Source organism: Micropterus salmoides, unplaced genomic scaffold (assembly GCF_014851395.1).
Source record: "Micropterus salmoides isolate LMB-PRFRI ecotype aquatic unplaced genomic scaffold, ASM1485139v1 Ms_hic_scaffold_12, whole genome shotgun sequence".
NCBI classification, from domain to species: Eukaryota; Metazoa; Chordata; class Actinopteri; order Centrarchiformes; family Centrarchidae; genus Micropterus; species Micropterus salmoides.
The window spans coordinates 15,397,374-15,415,387 of NW_024040263.1; the positions used below are offsets into that span (position 1 = coordinate 15,397,374).

The 18,014-nt window shown below is 39.2% G+C and overlaps 3 protein-coding genes across 3 annotated transcripts in view; 1 reads left to right on the forward strand and 2 right to left on the reverse strand.

Moving 5' to 3' along the window:
* Positions 1-2,301: 2,301 nt before the first annotated feature.
* LOC119899153 (retinal cone rhodopsin-sensitive cGMP 3',5'-cyclic phosphodiesterase subunit gamma-like) lies at positions 2,302-3,998 on the reverse strand. The gene is made up of 3 exons (XM_038713600.1): positions 3,723-3,998; positions 3,093-3,208; positions 2,302-2,967 (listed from the first exon to the last, which is right to left on the reverse strand). Exons 2-3 carry the CDS (start codon positions 3,194-3,196, stop codon positions 2,850-2,852), a joined length of 222 nt encoding a protein of 73 aa, XP_038569528.1. The 5' UTR covers positions 3,197-3,208; positions 3,723-3,998; the 3' UTR covers positions 2,302-2,849.
* A 3,553-nt stretch (positions 3,999-7,551) lies between these two features.
* Positions 7,552-9,063, forward strand: LOC119899154 (retinal cone rhodopsin-sensitive cGMP 3',5'-cyclic phosphodiesterase subunit gamma-like). The gene is made up of 2 exons (XM_038713601.1): positions 7,552-7,742; positions 8,404-9,063. The coding sequence occupies exons 1-2, from the start codon at positions 7,633-7,635 to the stop codon at positions 8,519-8,521; spliced, it is 228 nt and encodes a 75-aa protein (XP_038569529.1). The 5' UTR covers positions 7,552-7,632; the 3' UTR covers positions 8,522-9,063.
* Positions 9,064-9,720: 657 nt separating this feature from the next.
* Positions 9,721-18,014, reverse strand: part of LOC119899155 (RNA binding protein fox-1 homolog 2-like) — a 39,522-nt gene continuing 31,228 nt past the window's right edge. The window contains 3 exon segments of the mRNA XM_038713602.1: positions 9,721-12,728; positions 13,319-13,391; positions 15,547-15,635. Of these exon segments, the coding sequence (XP_038569530.1) occupies positions 12,684-12,728; positions 13,319-13,391; positions 15,547-15,635 (207 nt within the window). The 3' untranslated portion in view covers positions 9,721-12,683.

Below are 18,014 nucleotides of genomic sequence, written 5' to 3' on the forward strand. Positions count from 1 at the left end.
GAGCCACGTGAAGAATATTAAGTGATTTAGTCAAGATGATTACTGTGCATGTGTTGTCTGTGACTTTGCAAAGTCTAATCTTACAGTCAGAGTGTAAACATCGACACTAGAGGATAAATTTACTCCTGTACAGTGAGGAGTTACTAAGTTTTAAAATAAACAAACCATAATATACAGCCACCTCTGGCGGCTGTTGTAAGATAACATCTCAGAGTGAGCTGGCTCCTCCGTCTCTCAGTAACCAGCAGATGCAGCTGATACAACCAGAGAGCACACTGCAGCTTAAAAGGCCCGCGTGCTCTGGCCGGCCCCTGCTGATAATCTCATTTTAAGGTGACTTGGCAGGCACACTGACAAACTTTAACGCAATTAAGACAAGAATTAATTAATTACCTTACATGGCGGTCTTTAAGCAGCTTACAAATGATTAAAAGGCGTGTGTGTATGTTTTCCCACATAAGCAGTGGCAATCATTAAAAGTATTATTATTTGTTTAACTTGGGAGAAAGAGTTAGTTAAAGAGCCTCTTTAAATTGATCAAAAAATATAAAAAAATAATCTGCATATCAGACATTTTATGTATGATTTTTTTCCAACACTCTATAGCTGTAATTCCTAACCTGCGGGCTGCCAACGAGTGTCATTCTTATTCACACTAGCTACTATCCTAATACTGTTGGGATCAATTTCATAGTGGCCAATAAAACTTGGAGATGATATTTGGTGTACACATCAAAGAGGTTAATCCATATGAAGGCTCTGGTGATATTTATCTTTCATCCCTCATTTCCAATAGGCCCTGTAATCATGTTCCCTCACCTTCCCTCCCCTCGCCTGTCTCCCCCTCAGCTCCCCGCTAACGAAGAGGCCAAAGGTTTTGAACTGATGTTTGTCATATTTGTGCCACATTGCATGAGGCGCCGTCCCTTTGTCCGCTCACTGTTTGGAGACTTGAACAGCTAATTGGTGCTGTGACACAAATGCACATTGATATCTAGAGGCGACACACACATTGACACTGGCACCAGCAAACAAAACTAACAAAAATGTTACCAGAGGAGGGGCTAGGTATTGCATTGAGTAGATTATACAGTGCCTTGCGAAAGTATTCGGCCCCCTTGAACTTTTCAACCTTTTGCCACATTGCAGGCTTCAGACATAAAGATATAAAACTGTAATTTTTTGTGAAGAACCAACAACAAGTGGGACACAATCATGAAGTGGAATGAAATTTATTGGATATTTCAAACCTTTTTAACAAATAAAAAACTGAAAAATTGGGCGTGCAAAATTATTCAGCCCCTTTACTTTCAGTGCAGCAAACTCTCTCCAGAAGTTCAGTGAGGATCTCTGAATGATCCAATGTTGACCTAAATGACTAATGATGATAAATAGAATCCACCTGTGAAATCAAGTCTCCGTATAAATGCACCTGCTCTGTGATAGTCTCAGAGGTCCGTTTAAAGCGCAGAGAGCGTCATGAAGAACAAGGAACACACCAGGCAGGTCCGAGATACTGTTGTGGAGACGTTTAAAACCGGATTTGGATACAAAAAGATTACCCAAGCTTTAAACATCCCAAGGAGCACTGTGCAAGGGATAATATTGAAAAGGAAGGAGCTAACTAAATAGAATTGCAGAAGCTTTTTATTCTTCATGTCTGTTTTGTCTTGATGTGCGATTCCTCTTCCTCCTTATGTTCCCACAACATATTCCCACGTTATGGTTTCTGAGGCTGTGCCTTTTCAAATATTACAACATTTCATGCTAATTTTGTCTTTGCTGAGAGACTATCTCTTGTTAAGTTGTGTCTTACGTCTATAAAAACGCCTTTAAATGCCAGATTTCTGATAACATTATCTTTATTGGCGTTACGCCAAATCTGACCTTTGATGCAGTGATCCTGTTGACATTAAAACCATTCACCTTTCCTATTAAGCCTCTTTCCTTTACTTGCGGAGGAAACCAATAGACTCGACACTTTCTGTGAATAAGCAGCTTTGGTCGCCATGGCAACAGTGGCTTTGGCTATCTTCCCTCGCCTTCTGTCCTTGGAGCCAGATTTATTTTTACAATTTGAGTGAACTATATGGAATTTTTATGCAAGTGAGCGGCAGCCAGACTGGCCTCATTAATGGATTATGTGAGTTATTATACACATGTATGTGACACAAGAGGCCAAACAACATGTATGTGGATGTTTTTACTGCATGAGTGTGTGAGACATTGAGTGTGAAATGTTAATTATTGGAACATCTGTGTAGCATTTGGTGTTAATAATAGGAAGGACACAAAGACAGATGCTCTATGAAAAATTTATTGTTTATTGAATTGTTCCTCTCTACAGACAAAATAGACAGAGTTGCTCTCTTTCACTGAAGGTTGAAGTGAAAGACGTTCTCATACATATTTATGTCGCTAACACAAAATAAAACATCTGTGCATGTCAAATCAGCAGCTTTGAGGAAAAGAGGTGGAAGAAGAGGAAAGTAAAACAGTACAGTAACAGATAATCAAACCATCTTACATGTTTTCAAAATAGAAAAATCTATTTGATTTCTGTTTTCCTCTGTGGAAAGTCCAACTCACCCCCAGTTAGGAGACACAAGAAGAGAGTTTTAAGGGGAAAAGAGAAGGCAGGGGTGGAGAAGAAAAGGGGTCAAACAAACTGCCAGGGACAAGAGAGAGTGCTGGATTTTATTTTTTCCAGGTCAACCCTCTATATCGTCAAAAGCTGCCTCCTCTCTGGAGCACACAAGTAGCCCTACCACTTTTTCAGCTGTTAGGATTACAGCTGTAACACATGAGGAACAACAGTTACAATGGCGATAAAGCCAGAAGAACGACACCTAAACAATTCCATATTTCGCCAGGTCGCTGAGCTCCATGTCGCCAAAGGCTTCCCATGGGCAGACCACTGTGATGTCTGTGCCAAGACCCTCCATGCCGGGGATGTCGTCCCCGAAACTGAGTGCACAAGACAAAAAAGATCTGATGAGTACAAACTGAGAGATACAAGGACTTTTGGCAGATGAAGTAAAGATGTATGTGAATAAAGGGTATATTTTGTGTGTATGTGATCTCTGTCTCACCCCTTCTGGCCTGGTTTGGGCGCCTTGCTCTTGAAGGTGCGCATGGCCCTCTGCTTGAATCTGGGAGGGCCCTTCTTGTCAGCGGGAACGGCTACGTCTGCCATTGTGATTAATTACTGAAAAAAATTAAATAAATTTTATATGTATATATATATATATATATATATATGAGATCCCTGAAACTCTCAGTTTTTTAACACGTAGGATTTATACCTCTCTGTATCAAATTCATTTTGGGACTATTTATTCATATCTTACACTGCACTGTGGCTGCATTGTGACTCTTATAATCTTCACTTTTATTTTACCTTTTAAAAATATTATTGCATGTTTTTTTTTCTATTACCTTGTTCATTTTAAATCTTGACTTAAAGTCTTTTTATGTCTTTTGTGCAGCACTTTGAACGGCCTTGCTGTTGAAATGTGCTGTACAAATAAACTCTGCTACCATCAACCTTTCCGTATGAAGTCTTTTCAGTAACACTGTCCCATTTCACCCAAATTTCAGAGATGATAAAAATACTATAGTCATCACTCTGTCTGTCGTCCTCTTCTGTAAGTTGTTACATGTTATCCAAAGCAGGAAAAGTAGGCTAGCTCCCTGTACCCGAGATGAGGGAATAATCTTACCTTTTGTTGAAGTCTCAAAGTGTTTTTATGATGCTGTCTGATGAGCCTCGTTTGTGGGATTCCTCTCTGTGTACGACTGTCCCTTTTTAAAGTCCTTCGAGCTGCTTATCCCCTCAGACATTCATGCTGTCATGCTTTCATGTGCCAACTCCGCTCTGTCCTCTTCTGTACCAGCTCAGACACAAATAGATGAGATAAAGAAGGAAGAGATATTAATACAAGGTGTATTTCAGGTTGGGTATGTTTGTCAACCTGTGAATTTGAAGAGAATTATAGAGGTGTCATCAATTGGCAGTAATGAGTGACAGTAATTATTACCATGACAATCAAACAGAAGCCAAGCAAATCTGCTGAAAGATATTCATTGTTTGTCTGTCACAGCCCACCACATGCTTCATTCTTTTTTTAACCACACATACTGTACTGTACCCATCTGCATCATGAAAATTTGTTTAATTATGGTAAATGTAACATTTTTATTATAATGTACATAAATGAGTCACAGGAATAATTTATTTACTGTGCATGCAAAATACCTGCCAGTGTAAACTATTGTCATGGTTAATGTGGGTCACTTCTGGTTTTACTATATATCTTCAAAAACTGCGGGAAAAGGCACCAAACAGGTTAGTGGTAATAGGCTGCAAAGAAAAAAGAAGGGGAACCATGGAATGCAGCATTATTCTGCTAAATGTGCACAAATACAGGCACTTAGTTGCTTGAAGAACACACAAAAAATGCTTGAATCAGCCGCTGGAGCCTTTTATAAATAATAAATAAATAATAAATTGTCTCACTTTTTGCATTTGACAGCTTCCTTCCTTTTTTCATTGCTTTTGCTATGTATGTGCTACTACACTACACTTAAAGTCTACATGTCAGATAGTATTTGTAATTTTTAGTTCACAGTTTTAGATTTATGCAGTTTATTTCCTGCCAGGTCTTTTCAATATTAAACACGATATAGTTTACCACATTTGTTTTTGCAGTACTTTTCTCTTACTATGCTTATTGCTTATTGCGACCATTATGCAACACAAAACCAAGGCAAATTCCTTGTATGTGATACCTAGGTGGCAATAAACTTGATTCTCATTCTTGCAGTGAAATACTTGAAAAGAGCAATATCCCGCAATTACCTGCAGCCTCACAGCAGTTCAAGTCACATTGACACAGCCCTTGTTGTTTGTTATGCACACATCATTATTAAAAGGTTGACTTGGCTTTAGTCTTCATGCATAAAGGAGGTTTTGAGGGCTTACAGAGTAACTTCAAGAAAATAGACAGCATTTGTAAAATCTTAAAGACTGAGAAAAACATTCACTTTATTTGTAAACAAACATGTGTCCTAACGTACCATCCTGCACAAGGATCTGGAGCATGTGATGTAGCGACCCCCTGAGCTCCACGCAGGTGATCAATCACTTAGCGACAAATAAGGAACACTTAACCGTTCAGCTCTTAATCCCGCGTTTCATGGCATGGATTGGGGTTAAGTAAGGGCAATACAGTTTAATTCAGGTTAAATGAGGGTAATACATTTTAATTCAGGTTAAATAAGGGCAATACAGTAACTGCCAACTTAACTGAACAATTAATGTTGCATGAAAAGAAGTGCCCGAGGTTGGTAAAACATAGACAAGATAGGCCCCATGATTTAGTTACAACACTTAATTTTAAAGTTATCTGACAACAAAAATCTTAACTAAGCTAGTAAGTGGACCTTAAATTAAGATTTTCTGCCATAAAACTTTGAAACTGTGAAATTAATGTATTGCTGTTTGTTTAAAAGCATAACATTATTTTACAATTTAATAATTTAGTTTAAAAATGAGCTCAACTGAGAATCAGGTCATCAGGTCCCAAAACAACTCATATTGTTCAGTAAATCCAGCTAAGCTTTTCTCAGGGATGCTTCATTATGTAAGGTGCACATGGCAAGACACACCTGTTTGGACACCTGAGCCGCTGTCTTAATCTAATAGTGCAGAGACGCCAGTTAGAGGGTTATGCATGTTATGTTAGGGGGATTAGTAGTAAGAGTATATAAGAAGACAGCAGGGTGAAGATCAGAAACACAAACTGACCGCAGACACATCGGACAGAAGCAAACTGTGTGACAGCAAAATCAGGTAAGATCAAACTCTGACCTTCACTCATCTGCGAGCTTTTGCTACCTTTCAATTCTGCTGTAAGGGTCAAGGTTAGAGCGAATATGAGAGTGCACAGAATGCACAAACGTGCTGAGAAAGCTTGACTTCAGATAGATACTGTGCGGTGATCTTCCAACTGTAGAAACAGAAATTATTTTGTAGACAAACGTATCTGTTCGATTTTGAAAAACGCCTCAGAAGTCACAGGGCCCTGATTTTGTTTCCTTTGGCTTTTTCTTCAAGTTATAACTTTCTGTTTTGTGGTTTGTGCACCTTGCCTCCTTGTTTTGCTTTTATTTTATATGGTCTTGTCTGTTTCTTTTTTCATTTTTTTCCTCCCTTCTGTAAGGCACTTTATAAAAACTTTTTTGAAGTGTTATATAGGACTACTAATTACTTACTTTTACCTTATGGATGCTGTGCACTGGGCATTAACTCCTCAGAAGTTGTTATTTTTAATCTGCAGATGTAAGACATGTTTTACAATTTACTAAACTGGAAAAAAGAAAAAATGGCTAGAAATGTATACATCAGTGCTTGAAAAGTCTTGATGAAAAGTTCCACTTCAAATGAAAAGTTTGAAGTGGAAGGATGACCTTTGGTTTCTTGCATTTTCTTTTTCTCACCATGTTTTAAATATGTGTACAGTGAAGATACTCTTTCAGTTTAGTTCAGTTCAGACTTCAGTGTCCTGCATGGGGAATTTGCTTGCAGCAAAGTAAAAAAAACACATCAGACATAAGTAAACAGAATAAAAGCTTCCTTGGAAAAAGTAACTGTAATCGTAGTAATAACATAATGATATAGTTATATAGTATAGTAATGAATAGCAATAAGTTAACAATATAATTAAAACTGACAAAGCTGAAAATAAGAACAAGTTAAAACCAAAAAACATAAACTAAAACTTTGAAAGTTGAATTCTGATGTGTTCATTACATGAAACCATCATGTAAATGTTGTATGATCTTCTCCTCCCTCCTTGCTATTCTTCATTGAGCAAAGGATGGGTAGCTGTTGGTTTATGTAATGTAACTGGGCTGCCATTTTGGCCAAAAAATATGTAGCATCCTGGTTTAATGAAGGTAAAGAACTATTAAAAAGAGATGTCTGTACTGTGTCGGTACTTTCATCATTATGTGTCGGAGACAACACAGGTGGTATTATTTGTGTTGGCCTTCAATAGAAGAACATCACACATATTATACATTCTGTATATCTGCTATAAATGCTTACGTTGTGATCTGTGTCTAATGACAACTGGTTAATTGAGACTTCATGACAAATTCCACAAAATTACAAGATCTTCAAATATGCCATCCGTGAGGTTAAAGTACATTTCTGGTAAAGTCCAGAGCACTGATTAGCTTACTTGTCAGAGAAAAGTAAGATTATAGCAGATTGACAATTAGTTGCTCATGTCAAAATCCCCCTACACTAAGGATTTTATTTATTTACAGCATGCGTGCGTAACTTCACACATGGAGTTAGGTGAACTTACTGATATCGTGGTCTCAAGATTTAGTCTGTAACTTGGCCAAGATTAATCTTTAAAGTCAAGTGTAAAAATAGTCAAAGCTGTTTGTGTAACAGGTACTTAAAGAGCTGCATGACAGCTGTAGTCTTTGACCCAACATCGTGTTATATCATCTAAGCAAGTGACAGTGGGGATTAGAGGAGGAGGAGGAGAAGGAGGGTCTTACACATCAAGACTGCACTAATTGAGTGTTAATTGTTTTTCTCACAGTGCATAAAAGATGGCAGATGCACCAGTTGCAACTCCCGCAGAGAAGAAGGCACCCCCCAAATTCAAGCAGAGGACTCAACGTACCTTCAAGAGCAAGGCCCCCAAACCAGGCCAGAAGGGGTAAGATAGACTTTAAGTAATCGGTGGTGGAAAATAGTTAAGTACATTTACTCAAGCACTGTACCTTAAGTACAATGTTGACGTACTGGTACTTCACTGGAGTATTTACATGTTCTGGCACTTTACAGTTCAGCTCCACTACACTGACACATTGGACTTTTACACTACAATTATCAAACAGCTGGTTTACATTTAAAAAGCTAATCATAATCATATAAATTGAACACTTAACACAAAGATAAAAGCAGTAGTTCCTAAACATTTTGGCTTGTGAGTCATATGAATAATTTTAAAAAATCATAAAAAAAAATATTTGACAAAAAGATTACAGAAAAGTAAAAAAAAAAAAAAAAAAAAACTGTCAATGGCAAAACTAGCTGCGCCTTAATCTTCTGGGACACTAAAATGTTGCTTACACATTGATGCATCAGTAATAATGATCTAATAGTATAGAATTGATCAGTCACAGGGGATAATACTTTTCTGCTTTTACTTGAGTAGGATTATGAATGTGTACTTTTAATGGAGTATTCACGTTGTAGTATAAGTACTTTTGTTTACAGTACAGGATTTGAGTACTTATTCCACCACTTAAAAGTCTCATATCAAATAAAATTAATTAAGTTCAGGAAATTAAGACATGTTTTTTGTTTCTTCTTAGATTTGGAGATGACATCCCCGGCATGGAGGGTCTTGGCACCGACATCACAGTGGTCTGCCCATGGGAAGCCTTCGGTGACATGGAGCTCAGCGACCTGGCGAAATATGGAATTGTCTAGAAAACCTGCTGTGTCATCACCATAACTACTTTACCTCCCTGCACAGATTTTCCTTCGCCCTGTCCTCCTCTCTTGCCCTGGTCTCCTTCACCGACCAAAATACCTGACGTGATATCTGCTGTTCTGTTAGGCCCACATGGGTTTTGACAGACATTGAACAGAAATTGATACCCAAAGCTGATCCAAATTGTGTAAAATTGGCAATTGCAATTTAAAAGTTATTTTATTATTGATTTGCTTACTGAAGTGTCCCTGCTTACGCAATAACTCCAAACATTTTTCCCCAATACTTTGCACTTGGCTTGTATATTTCTGAGAGACAATGGGTTTGATCGCTGTTTCTACAGTACATCAACACTAAACACTTGCTCCTCTCTCCTGCCTTTTCCACTCAATGACCCTCCCCCTCTTTGGAGATATTCCTTTTTTATGTACAGCTGCTTATGAGATATATATTTATTTTTATGAACTATGATTGTAAATGTGTGCACACCATCAATAGCAATGGGAGTTACAACTGAATAATACTGTCAATAAATAGTTTCCCCAAAGAAATGTCATTCTTTAAACACACAGCCTAACTTCATGGGAATGTGATTGATACTTAATGGCAGAGAAAACCTTTAATAAATACCAGCATATAATGTCTTCATTAAAGCTGCAATAATATCACTAGCCTCGCAAAATGTTGGCACGAGAAAATTAAAAAAAATTAGGATGTTAGTGTTGTCATTGTGAGCATGTTAGCATATGTACATTAGCATGTACCTCAAAACACTGCTGTGCCCAAGTTTGGTGGCCACCAAAACAAAAATTAAAGTAGAGTAAATGTTGGATTTACATTCAACAGGTGACCAGAAACAACTCCAAATGAATTCTACTGTTGCTCAGGATCTGCTGGATGTGTAAACAAGCAACTGTTTGCGTCATGTAAACTTATAATACGTTGGTGTCGCGTGTACAGCTTTTTTCCACTGCCCTCAAATAGCCAAAGAAATATGTGGCAGGTTTAAAGCAGTTATAGTTGCTGACTTGGTGATCAATAGGCTACTAAAATTTAAAAACCAGTTGTCGCATACTAGACTACTCTGTGTGTGTGTGTGTGTGTGTGTGTGTAATAATATGGGAAACTACAAAATAACCCTCATCCACAATAGCAAATAAATAGAATACCCAAAGAAAACAACTTGAAAGCTTGATCACAACAAAACATTTTTATATAAAACATTTTGTGGACATTCAATAACAAAAAAACATAATGGCAGTCGAGGAGGATATAGACATGACAAAGGGAGGGGACTGATCATTGTGAAATCATAGCAACTATGAAGAATGGCCACATAGTTTACTATAATACAGTGGCAAGAAAACCGTGACAGGAAAATTAAGCTGCCACGTGTTTGTTTGTGCGGCAGCCATTTTGTTTGTCATCAGGCCTTTTTGTCAAACAGCACTGTGCTCTTTGTTGTGTTTGCTAGCTTCAAACTGCTAGCTGCCTATCGTTCTCCAAAGAGTTTAGTGGTAAAGAACAACGCAACTGGGCTCTGCTGCTCAGGAGTCAAATATGAAAGACACAAGATTCATGCAAAACATTTGTTTTTTTTACTTGACAATTATCGCTCATGCTGGTTTGTCCATGCCTTCAGTGGCTTTGTAAGTCCATCTTTGCGTATTTTGTGTAGCACTTCTCAAGTTGGGAACCAGAACGTGCTGGGGACTATTAGTTAGCATCTTTGGCTAGGTTTCTTTCCCCCAACACACATTTTGTCCGGAGCACTTTTCTAGTAACTTATATATATTTAAAAAGAAATGTTAAATTAATGTAATGAGAAAATCTAACAGCAGCGCATTTAAAAGAAAGAAGAAAAAAAAAACATCTTGTTGACCTGATGTTTTTCTAACTGTGAGAAATGGAAAACATAATGGAAACGCTTTGAAATTAGTTATGGTGGGGGAAAAAAACCCCCCCAAAAACCCAAAAACATAACTGGCCCATTTAACACACAACCCAGATCATATCCCACAATGACATTTTGGTTTTTTTTATTAATGTTGGAACATTAACCTGTTTATGTATGAGAGATAACACTGGATACCTTCAAACAAACCTGGAGCGACCAAGCTGACAGATTTAACCACTGAAATGTAAGGAGTCTGCTTTAAAAAAATATATATTCAAATAAACGGAAAACCTCAAAAAGAAAGGAACACATTTGGTTTTAACCAAAAGCACTAAAGTCTATGTTCATTCATCCCAAATGTCTCAGTCACCTTCAAAATATGGACACACAAACAACAACAAAAAAATCCATCTGTTCCTGTATAATTTGAATTATAATCATATGTCATGCTAGTGGATTATATAAATCAACCCAAAACAAATACAAATAAAACCGTAGCCTGGATTGACTGAATATTTAACTAAGAGGGCAAACGTTTGGTAGTGTTACATGCATACCTTTCAGGTACGCGCTCTGCTTGAAGATCTTTACTCCAAAGCAAAAACTTAAAATTGAACTTGCACCTTACTGGAGAAGGAACAACAACTTAGGTATAAAAAAGATGAAAAGAAGAAGTAAATAAAGACAGCAATAGGATTATGATCATAACAATAACAAAGATAATAATATTTATACATACAGCAGAAAAATGTGCTTTCTACAAATCTTTGGAACAAAAACAAAAGCCCCAAAAAAAGCCACGTTTTGGAAATATAGAATACAACGGTATAGAAATATGCACAATAGTAAGGTGTTTTGCATTTAAATATTTTCTAATAACTCACTGACAGAATGTCTCTCTTGCTCAGTAATTGCCGCTGGCAGCATCTCGAACACAATTACCAACTAAAGTATGTTTTAGGAAGACTCATTCAATGTTGGACTTTGCTCTACAAAAGATCGAGCATGAGGGGAAAATCCAAATAATAAAAATCTCTACATTAAAGGATCAGCAAGTACTTGAACCCCAGGGTTGTGAGTGGATGATTCAGTTTGGATCTAAAGCTAAAATTAATTCAAGAAGAAAAGGGTAGTGTTAAAACATTTTGTAGTGTTTAGTGGTGGCTGCACACAGAGTGTAGTGAAATCCTGTGCGTGAGAAGGATGATGTGAGACTAAAGTGGAGTCTTATAAAGTCAAAACTGGAATATTGTTAATAAAGATGCTCATTTTCTGATTTTTAACCCCAAGGTTCACTGTTGGATCTACATGTCCCATGACAGCAGTGGCTGCTGAGTCAAACAAAATAATAAGAATGAGAATAATTACAACAACAATAATAATAATAATAATTTGGTAACTTTTTTCTCTAAACTAATATCTTTGCATATCATAACAATTTTAAGTTTAAAGGTTCACCATTTCCACATACTAAGAAAACTTGAGGTAAGGAATAGCTCTAATAACCCTCCCTCCTTCAGCTTTCGGACGTGATTACTGTAGCGTTATAAACCGTCACATCATCTCTCCAAGCTGCCGTGTTCAGTCCCCCACTACCAGAACACAGCAAGAATGGAAATCTTCTCTCGTTACTACCCGCCCACATTAAGGAGGAATTATAAAAATCCATCAGTGGGTGTTTGTTTTTTTTAAATAATTTTAATGACTCGTCATTCTTGTTCAAAATGTTTCTTTAGGTGCTCCTTCGATGCACCTTCCTGCTTCCTACCGCTCCGACGTTTTGTGGACGCTTTGATTGCTTGTTTCCCTCTCTTTTTCCTTTAATGGTGTGTGTGCAGGCCTCACAGAACTCAGCTCGTTCTCACACAGGGTTGACAGCTATTTAAATGTCAGTTATCCACATACAGCCTTTGGAAGAACATCTGGGCTCCATCCCGAGTCTTGTGCTGCTGAGTGCCGAGGGAATAAGAAGGGGGGACTATAATACAGCCGTGCAATAGGGAAGGTGGCCATTTTTAGTCTTTTTTTCTCCTTCTTTTTTAATGTAAAGGCCACCCGTCAGTCTTTAATACAGCATTCCTCTATTTCTGTAGTAGCGTATATAAGAAAAAGTGGGACTGCTCTGGGGTGGGATCTGAAATATCTTTGCTGTGGTCGACGCAACACTTTAAAATTGGGTGCAGTCCACCTCCACGACAACAGAGGGAGCTCTTTCAGAGAAATTCAATGGAAGAGAGGAGCTCCTGGGAAATGTAGTGTCTTTAGTAAGGGGCAAATCTACTGTAGCCTCCCCTGTACAGTGTGGCCTGTGAAACAACAAATGACAAGCATTTGGTAAATAAAATCTTTTCAAAATGAAATTACTCATTAATTTATTAATCTGGTGTTATTCTACATTTTCCTTATTGTCAATAAAAAGACTAAAACCAACACTGAATTGATCCTACTATCTCCATGCTGGAATACTACATGGCCCCAGATTTTCTGTGTATTAACTTTGATTTTAACACAAGGACCATCTTCAAAACCTACTTTAAAGCCCCTATCATGTCAGCTGATATTGTGTTTTAATGCTCCTCCCAAACAAAGATTTAATAAAGTTAACGCAAATCAGTTGGGTTAGCTAAAAATATTTTTTTCCCAACAAATGTTCTATTTATTCCTCATTGAATAAAGTTTGTTCTAAACTACCGTGACCAGCTGCTTTAGGAAACTGAGCTTTTTTTATAACTATGTATTTGTGCCACAGACTGGAGAGGGATGTTGTAAAGTGCTGAGAGATGGACTAAGACAGTGTTGGTTTTGCTCTTTTCATGTGAATTGTTGACAAAAATTTTGACTATCACTCGTCATATCATTATTAACGCTTGACAATATATGGCCTTTGGAAACTTACCATGGCTCCAACACCGTAGGCAGCTGGGGCGAGCGCAGCATGGTAGGGGTCTGCCGTGTAAACTCGTCCATAGCTATCAGAAAACGGCAAACACATCAAACAAGAGGTAGGTAAAAATCAAGAAAATTCTCTCCATAGCCTGAGGTGAATCAAACTGTTAACTGGAAAAGTAGAGGAAGTTGTTGTTTTTCAAAATTCACTTCCTGGTCTATTACACTGCTCAAAAAAATAAAGGGAACACTAAAATAACACATCCTAGATCTGAATGAATGAAATAATCTCATTAAATACTCCTTTCTTTACATAGCTGAATGTGCTGACAACAAAATCACACAAAAATTATCAATGGAAATCAAATTTATCAACCCATGAAGGTCTGTATTTGGAGTCACACTCAAAATCAAAGTGGAAAACCACACTACGGGCCAATCCAACTTTAATGTCCTTAAAACAAGTCAAAATGAGGTTCAGTAGTGTGTGTGGCCTCCACGTGCCTGTATGACCTCCCTACAACGCCTGGGCATGCTCCTGATGAGGTGGCGAATGGTTTCCTGAGGGATCTCCTCCCAGACCTGGACTAAAGCATCCGCCAACTCCTGGACAGTCTGTGGTGCAATGTGGCGTTGGTGGATGGAGCGAGACATGATGTCCCAGATGTGCTCAATTGGATTCAGGTCTGGGGAACGGGCGGGCCAGTCCATAGCATCAATGCCTTCCTCTTGCAGGAACTGCTGACACACTCCAGCCACATGAGGTCTAGCATTGTCTTGCATTAGGAGGAACCCAGGGCCAACCGCACCAGCATATGGTCTCACAAGGGGTCTGAGGATCTCATCTCGGTATATTATGGCAGTCAGGCTACCTCTGACGAGCACATGGAGGACTGTGCATCCCTCCAAAGAAATGCCACCCCACATCATTACTGACCCACCGCCAAATCGGTCATGTGGCAGGCAGCAGAACGTTCTCACTTCTGTCACATGTGCTCTAGTGAACCTGCTTTCATCTGTGAAGAGCACAGGGCGCCAGTGGCGAATTTGCCAATCGTGGTGTTCTCTGACAAATGCCAAACGTCCTGCACGGTGTTGGGCTGTAAGCACACCTGTGGACGTCGGACCCTCATACCACCCTCATGGAGTCTGTTTCTGACCGTTTGAGCAGACACATGCACATTTGTGGCCTGCTGGAGGTCATTCTGCAGGGCTCTGGCAGAGCTCCTCCTGCTCCTCCTTGCACAAAGGCGGAGGTAGCGGTGCTGCTGCTGGGTTGTTGCCCTCCTACGGCCTCCTCCACGTCTCCTGATGTACTGGCTTGTCTCCTGGTAGCGCCTCCATGCTCCGGACACTACGCTGACAGACCACAGCTCGCACTGATGTGCCATCCTGGATGAGCTGCACTACCTGAGCCACTTGTGTGGGTTGTAGACTCCGTCTCATGCTACCACTAGAGTGAAAGCACCGCCAGCATTCAAAAGTGACCAAAACATCAGCCAGGAAGCTCAGGAACTGAGAAGTGGTCTGTGGTCACCACCTGCAGAACCACTCCTATATTGGGGGTGTCTTGCTAATTGTTTATAATTTCCACCAATTGTCAATCAGTGTTGCTTCCTAAGTGGACAGTTTGATTTCACAGGAGTGTGACTGACTAGACTGACTTGGAGTTACATTGTGTTGTTTAAGTGTTCCCTTTATTTTTTTGAGCAGTGTATTTGTGTAGGTGTGAGACCTGAAGTCTTTTGTCTCGCCTCTTCTAGAAAATGTTACTGACAAATTTGATTTCTGATCTTGTAGGCTGATGTAGGTCCGCTATCTATGTTGTTTTATTCTTGTTTAGTAACCTTGCCGTGATATCAGTACTTGTTTTGATTACACTATCTCACTAACGTGAGTACACCACTCACGTTTTCACTTAGGGGCGTACTCACTTTTGTTGCCAGCGGTTTAAACATTAATGGCTGTGTGATGTGTTATTTTGAGGGGACAGCAAATTTACACTGTTGAGCTGTACACTCACTACTTTACATTGTAGCATTCATTTCTTCAGTGTTGTCACATGAAAAGATATAATCAAATATTTACAAACAAGTGAGGGGTGTATACTCTTTTGTGAGATGCTGTACATGTACTTTTTAAGTAAAATGACTTGACTTGGTGGGATATTAAACCTCAGGACACGTCATCTTGTTGTGCAGATGTTGGCCTGTCAGAGTAGGAGGATAGTCCACTCACCTGTCACTGTAAGCTGCTGCTGCAGCTGCCGCTGCCGCAGGAGTCGCTACTGCAGTTGGCTGGGCGTAACGGTACGCTGCATAGCCACCCTGTGGTGAGGCGATGAAGGGGAAAGAGATGGAGGACAGCAAGAGGGTAGAGTGTGTCATAAGGAGAATAATACGATGGACAGAGAGGTGGGACGAAAAAGAAACAAGGGTAAATTATTGTTAAACATTTGCTGTTATTTCCTCTACACACTAACAGATAAGCAGTGATTCTAAAGGGTTACATTGTGAGAAAAACTGCTGAGAGGAGAGTGAAAGATTAACAAGCAGACAGTCAGCATAACTGGCTAATCTGGTGCAGTACAGCATTCACAAGGATGTAGCTCAGGCTCTGTGTGGGTCTCTCCCTCCATGACTAATGTGGAAAAAATATCTTTAATTGTACATTATGTGTTTTAGTGTTTGTACTGTTCCCCTGTGAGCTGGACATGGAGAGAGAGAGAGTTCATACCCATAACTGTGCCCCACCCCGGTTCCCCTACCAAAAACACACAGTTAAAGAAAGGGGAAGGGGTGGCAAGATGATTGTGTCATTATTTATGTGTAGATGGACTGCTGATGAACAGACACACACAAAAAAAACCCTAAAAGTATAAGAAGACAGTCAGCCAGTCGGATTAAAAAGGGCACACACACACCACGCTCACGTGGCCAGCGACCAATCACTGACAGACACAGCATGCTTTCCCAAACTCAGAACGTACAGTGTATTAGGCCAAACTTCCTATAAAAAAAACAAAACAAACAAAACACACACACTGCTGCATTCTACCCTAAAGGATCAGTCACGACCAAGTCCCCACATTCAGGACCACACAGTTGCTGCTATGGGAGGAAGGCTGGACTGGGGAGGTGGTGGAAAGGACGGAGGAAGAGGAAGGAGGATGATATGTAAAGAGAGAGAGGGGGCTGATGCAGAAAATAGGCAAGAAAGAGGAAGAGTAACAGAGCAAGGGAAAGGTAGAAGAAGAAGAAGAAAGTGCCACTGCCAGATAACACTTTGCTGTGATTTACGAACAGAACAGGTGTTCAATTACTGACTGAGCAAGGAAAGAAGACGGAATGAGCAGAGTGAGAAGAAAGAGGCAGTGAAATTAAGAATGAATAAAAAAAATGGGGAGTTTATAGACCGAGAAGAGGGGAGGAAATGAGAGGGGACTGGGGGAGGAGTCAGCCTTGTAAGTATGTCTGCATGCCGACATTGATCCAGTTAGCATGCCACAGGTGAAACAGATAGGGAGATTCCTGGAAGGGGTCTGAATTGACTGCTGATAGAAACTGTCCCAGATCCATCTGATGACTGGATAGGTCTCAGGTTTCAGTGTCATTATTCTTGTCTTATTCATTTTGTTTCCTGTTTGTATTTTAAGATGGCAATGCAGCTGACGCATAATAATTTTCACTGATGCGCACGATATGTGAAATTTGTACACAATGACAAGATTCAGGATGAATTAATAAAAGGAGTAAAACAAAATGATGACATGTCCCGGCTTGCCTCATTTATTTGTCTTTTCACTTGTTTTCTGATTTTGGAATAAAAGTGTGTGATAAAAATGATTTGTTGTATCTTGCCTCAGGAACGTAATAAAATGTATCAAACTGATAGATGTATTTTGCTGTGGGGTGCTAACATCTGGTCACCAAGGGACAATAGCAAAACAAGACAAAATGCCCTTTTCACACTGAGGGAAATAATAAGTTAGCTGGATGAATTTATTGTAAATATAATATTGTCATGAAATTGAGTTGAAAACTTAATCACAGAAGACAGTGACCCACTGTTACAAGTACTGGCCTTCAATATTGCACCTAATCTACCTTGAAATGTACCTCCATGTCTCCTGTAGATATTTTGTGAATGGAACTTTTTATGTAGTATATTCTTCATGAAATTTTGTCTTAATTCTTTTCTCCCCCTTCCGCAACTCCACCCATGTCAGAATCCAGTGAGTTAGTAGAAGAAGACAGAGAAGGCATTTCAATCTCAGATGGTCAATAATGTCTAGCAGCACGCAGTCATTGGAGACGAGGAGGATGCACACTGGCTCTCATACAGAGTGTGTAAACCCTACCTGGGGCAATCTGCCACTAATGTCCTGAAACACTAGTCTACAGAGAGAACAGAAACAGCTATTGTCAACCTGGTCACACACGCACACACACCATTACACACACACACACACGCTCATAATCACATTGGTACAAACTAACTCACATATGCACAGAGACAAACCCCAGAGGAGTCTACTCATGAATGAACACTTTGATGAATGTTTGTGTGTGTGTGTTAGGCTGCCAAGTACTATTTTTATTTATTTGCACACATTATTAAAAGGAACATTTCTAATGAGATGGTACATTATGTGCATTTGGGAAAGCGATGACTTTTAAATTTATTTCTAATAAAAAAAATATAAA

Excerpts from the sequence above, each read along its gene's own strand:
- LOC119899153 (XM_038713600.1), bottom strand. The coding sequence starts at position 3,196 with ATGGCAGACGTAGCCGTTCCCGCTGACAAGAAGGGCCCTCCCAGATTC. Across the intron at positions 2,968-3,092 it reads CCCAAACCAGGCCAGAAGGG|TTTCGGGGACGACATCCCCG; the intron begins GTGAGACAGAGA and ends TTGTGCACTCAG.
- LOC119899154 (XM_038713601.1), top strand. The coding sequence starts at position 7,633 with ATGGCAGATGCACCAGTTGCAACTCCCGCAGAGAAGAAGGCACCCCCC. Across the intron at positions 7,743-8,403 it reads CCCAAACCAGGCCAGAAGGG|ATTTGGAGATGACATCCCCG; the intron begins GTAAGATAGACT and ends GTTTCTTCTTAG.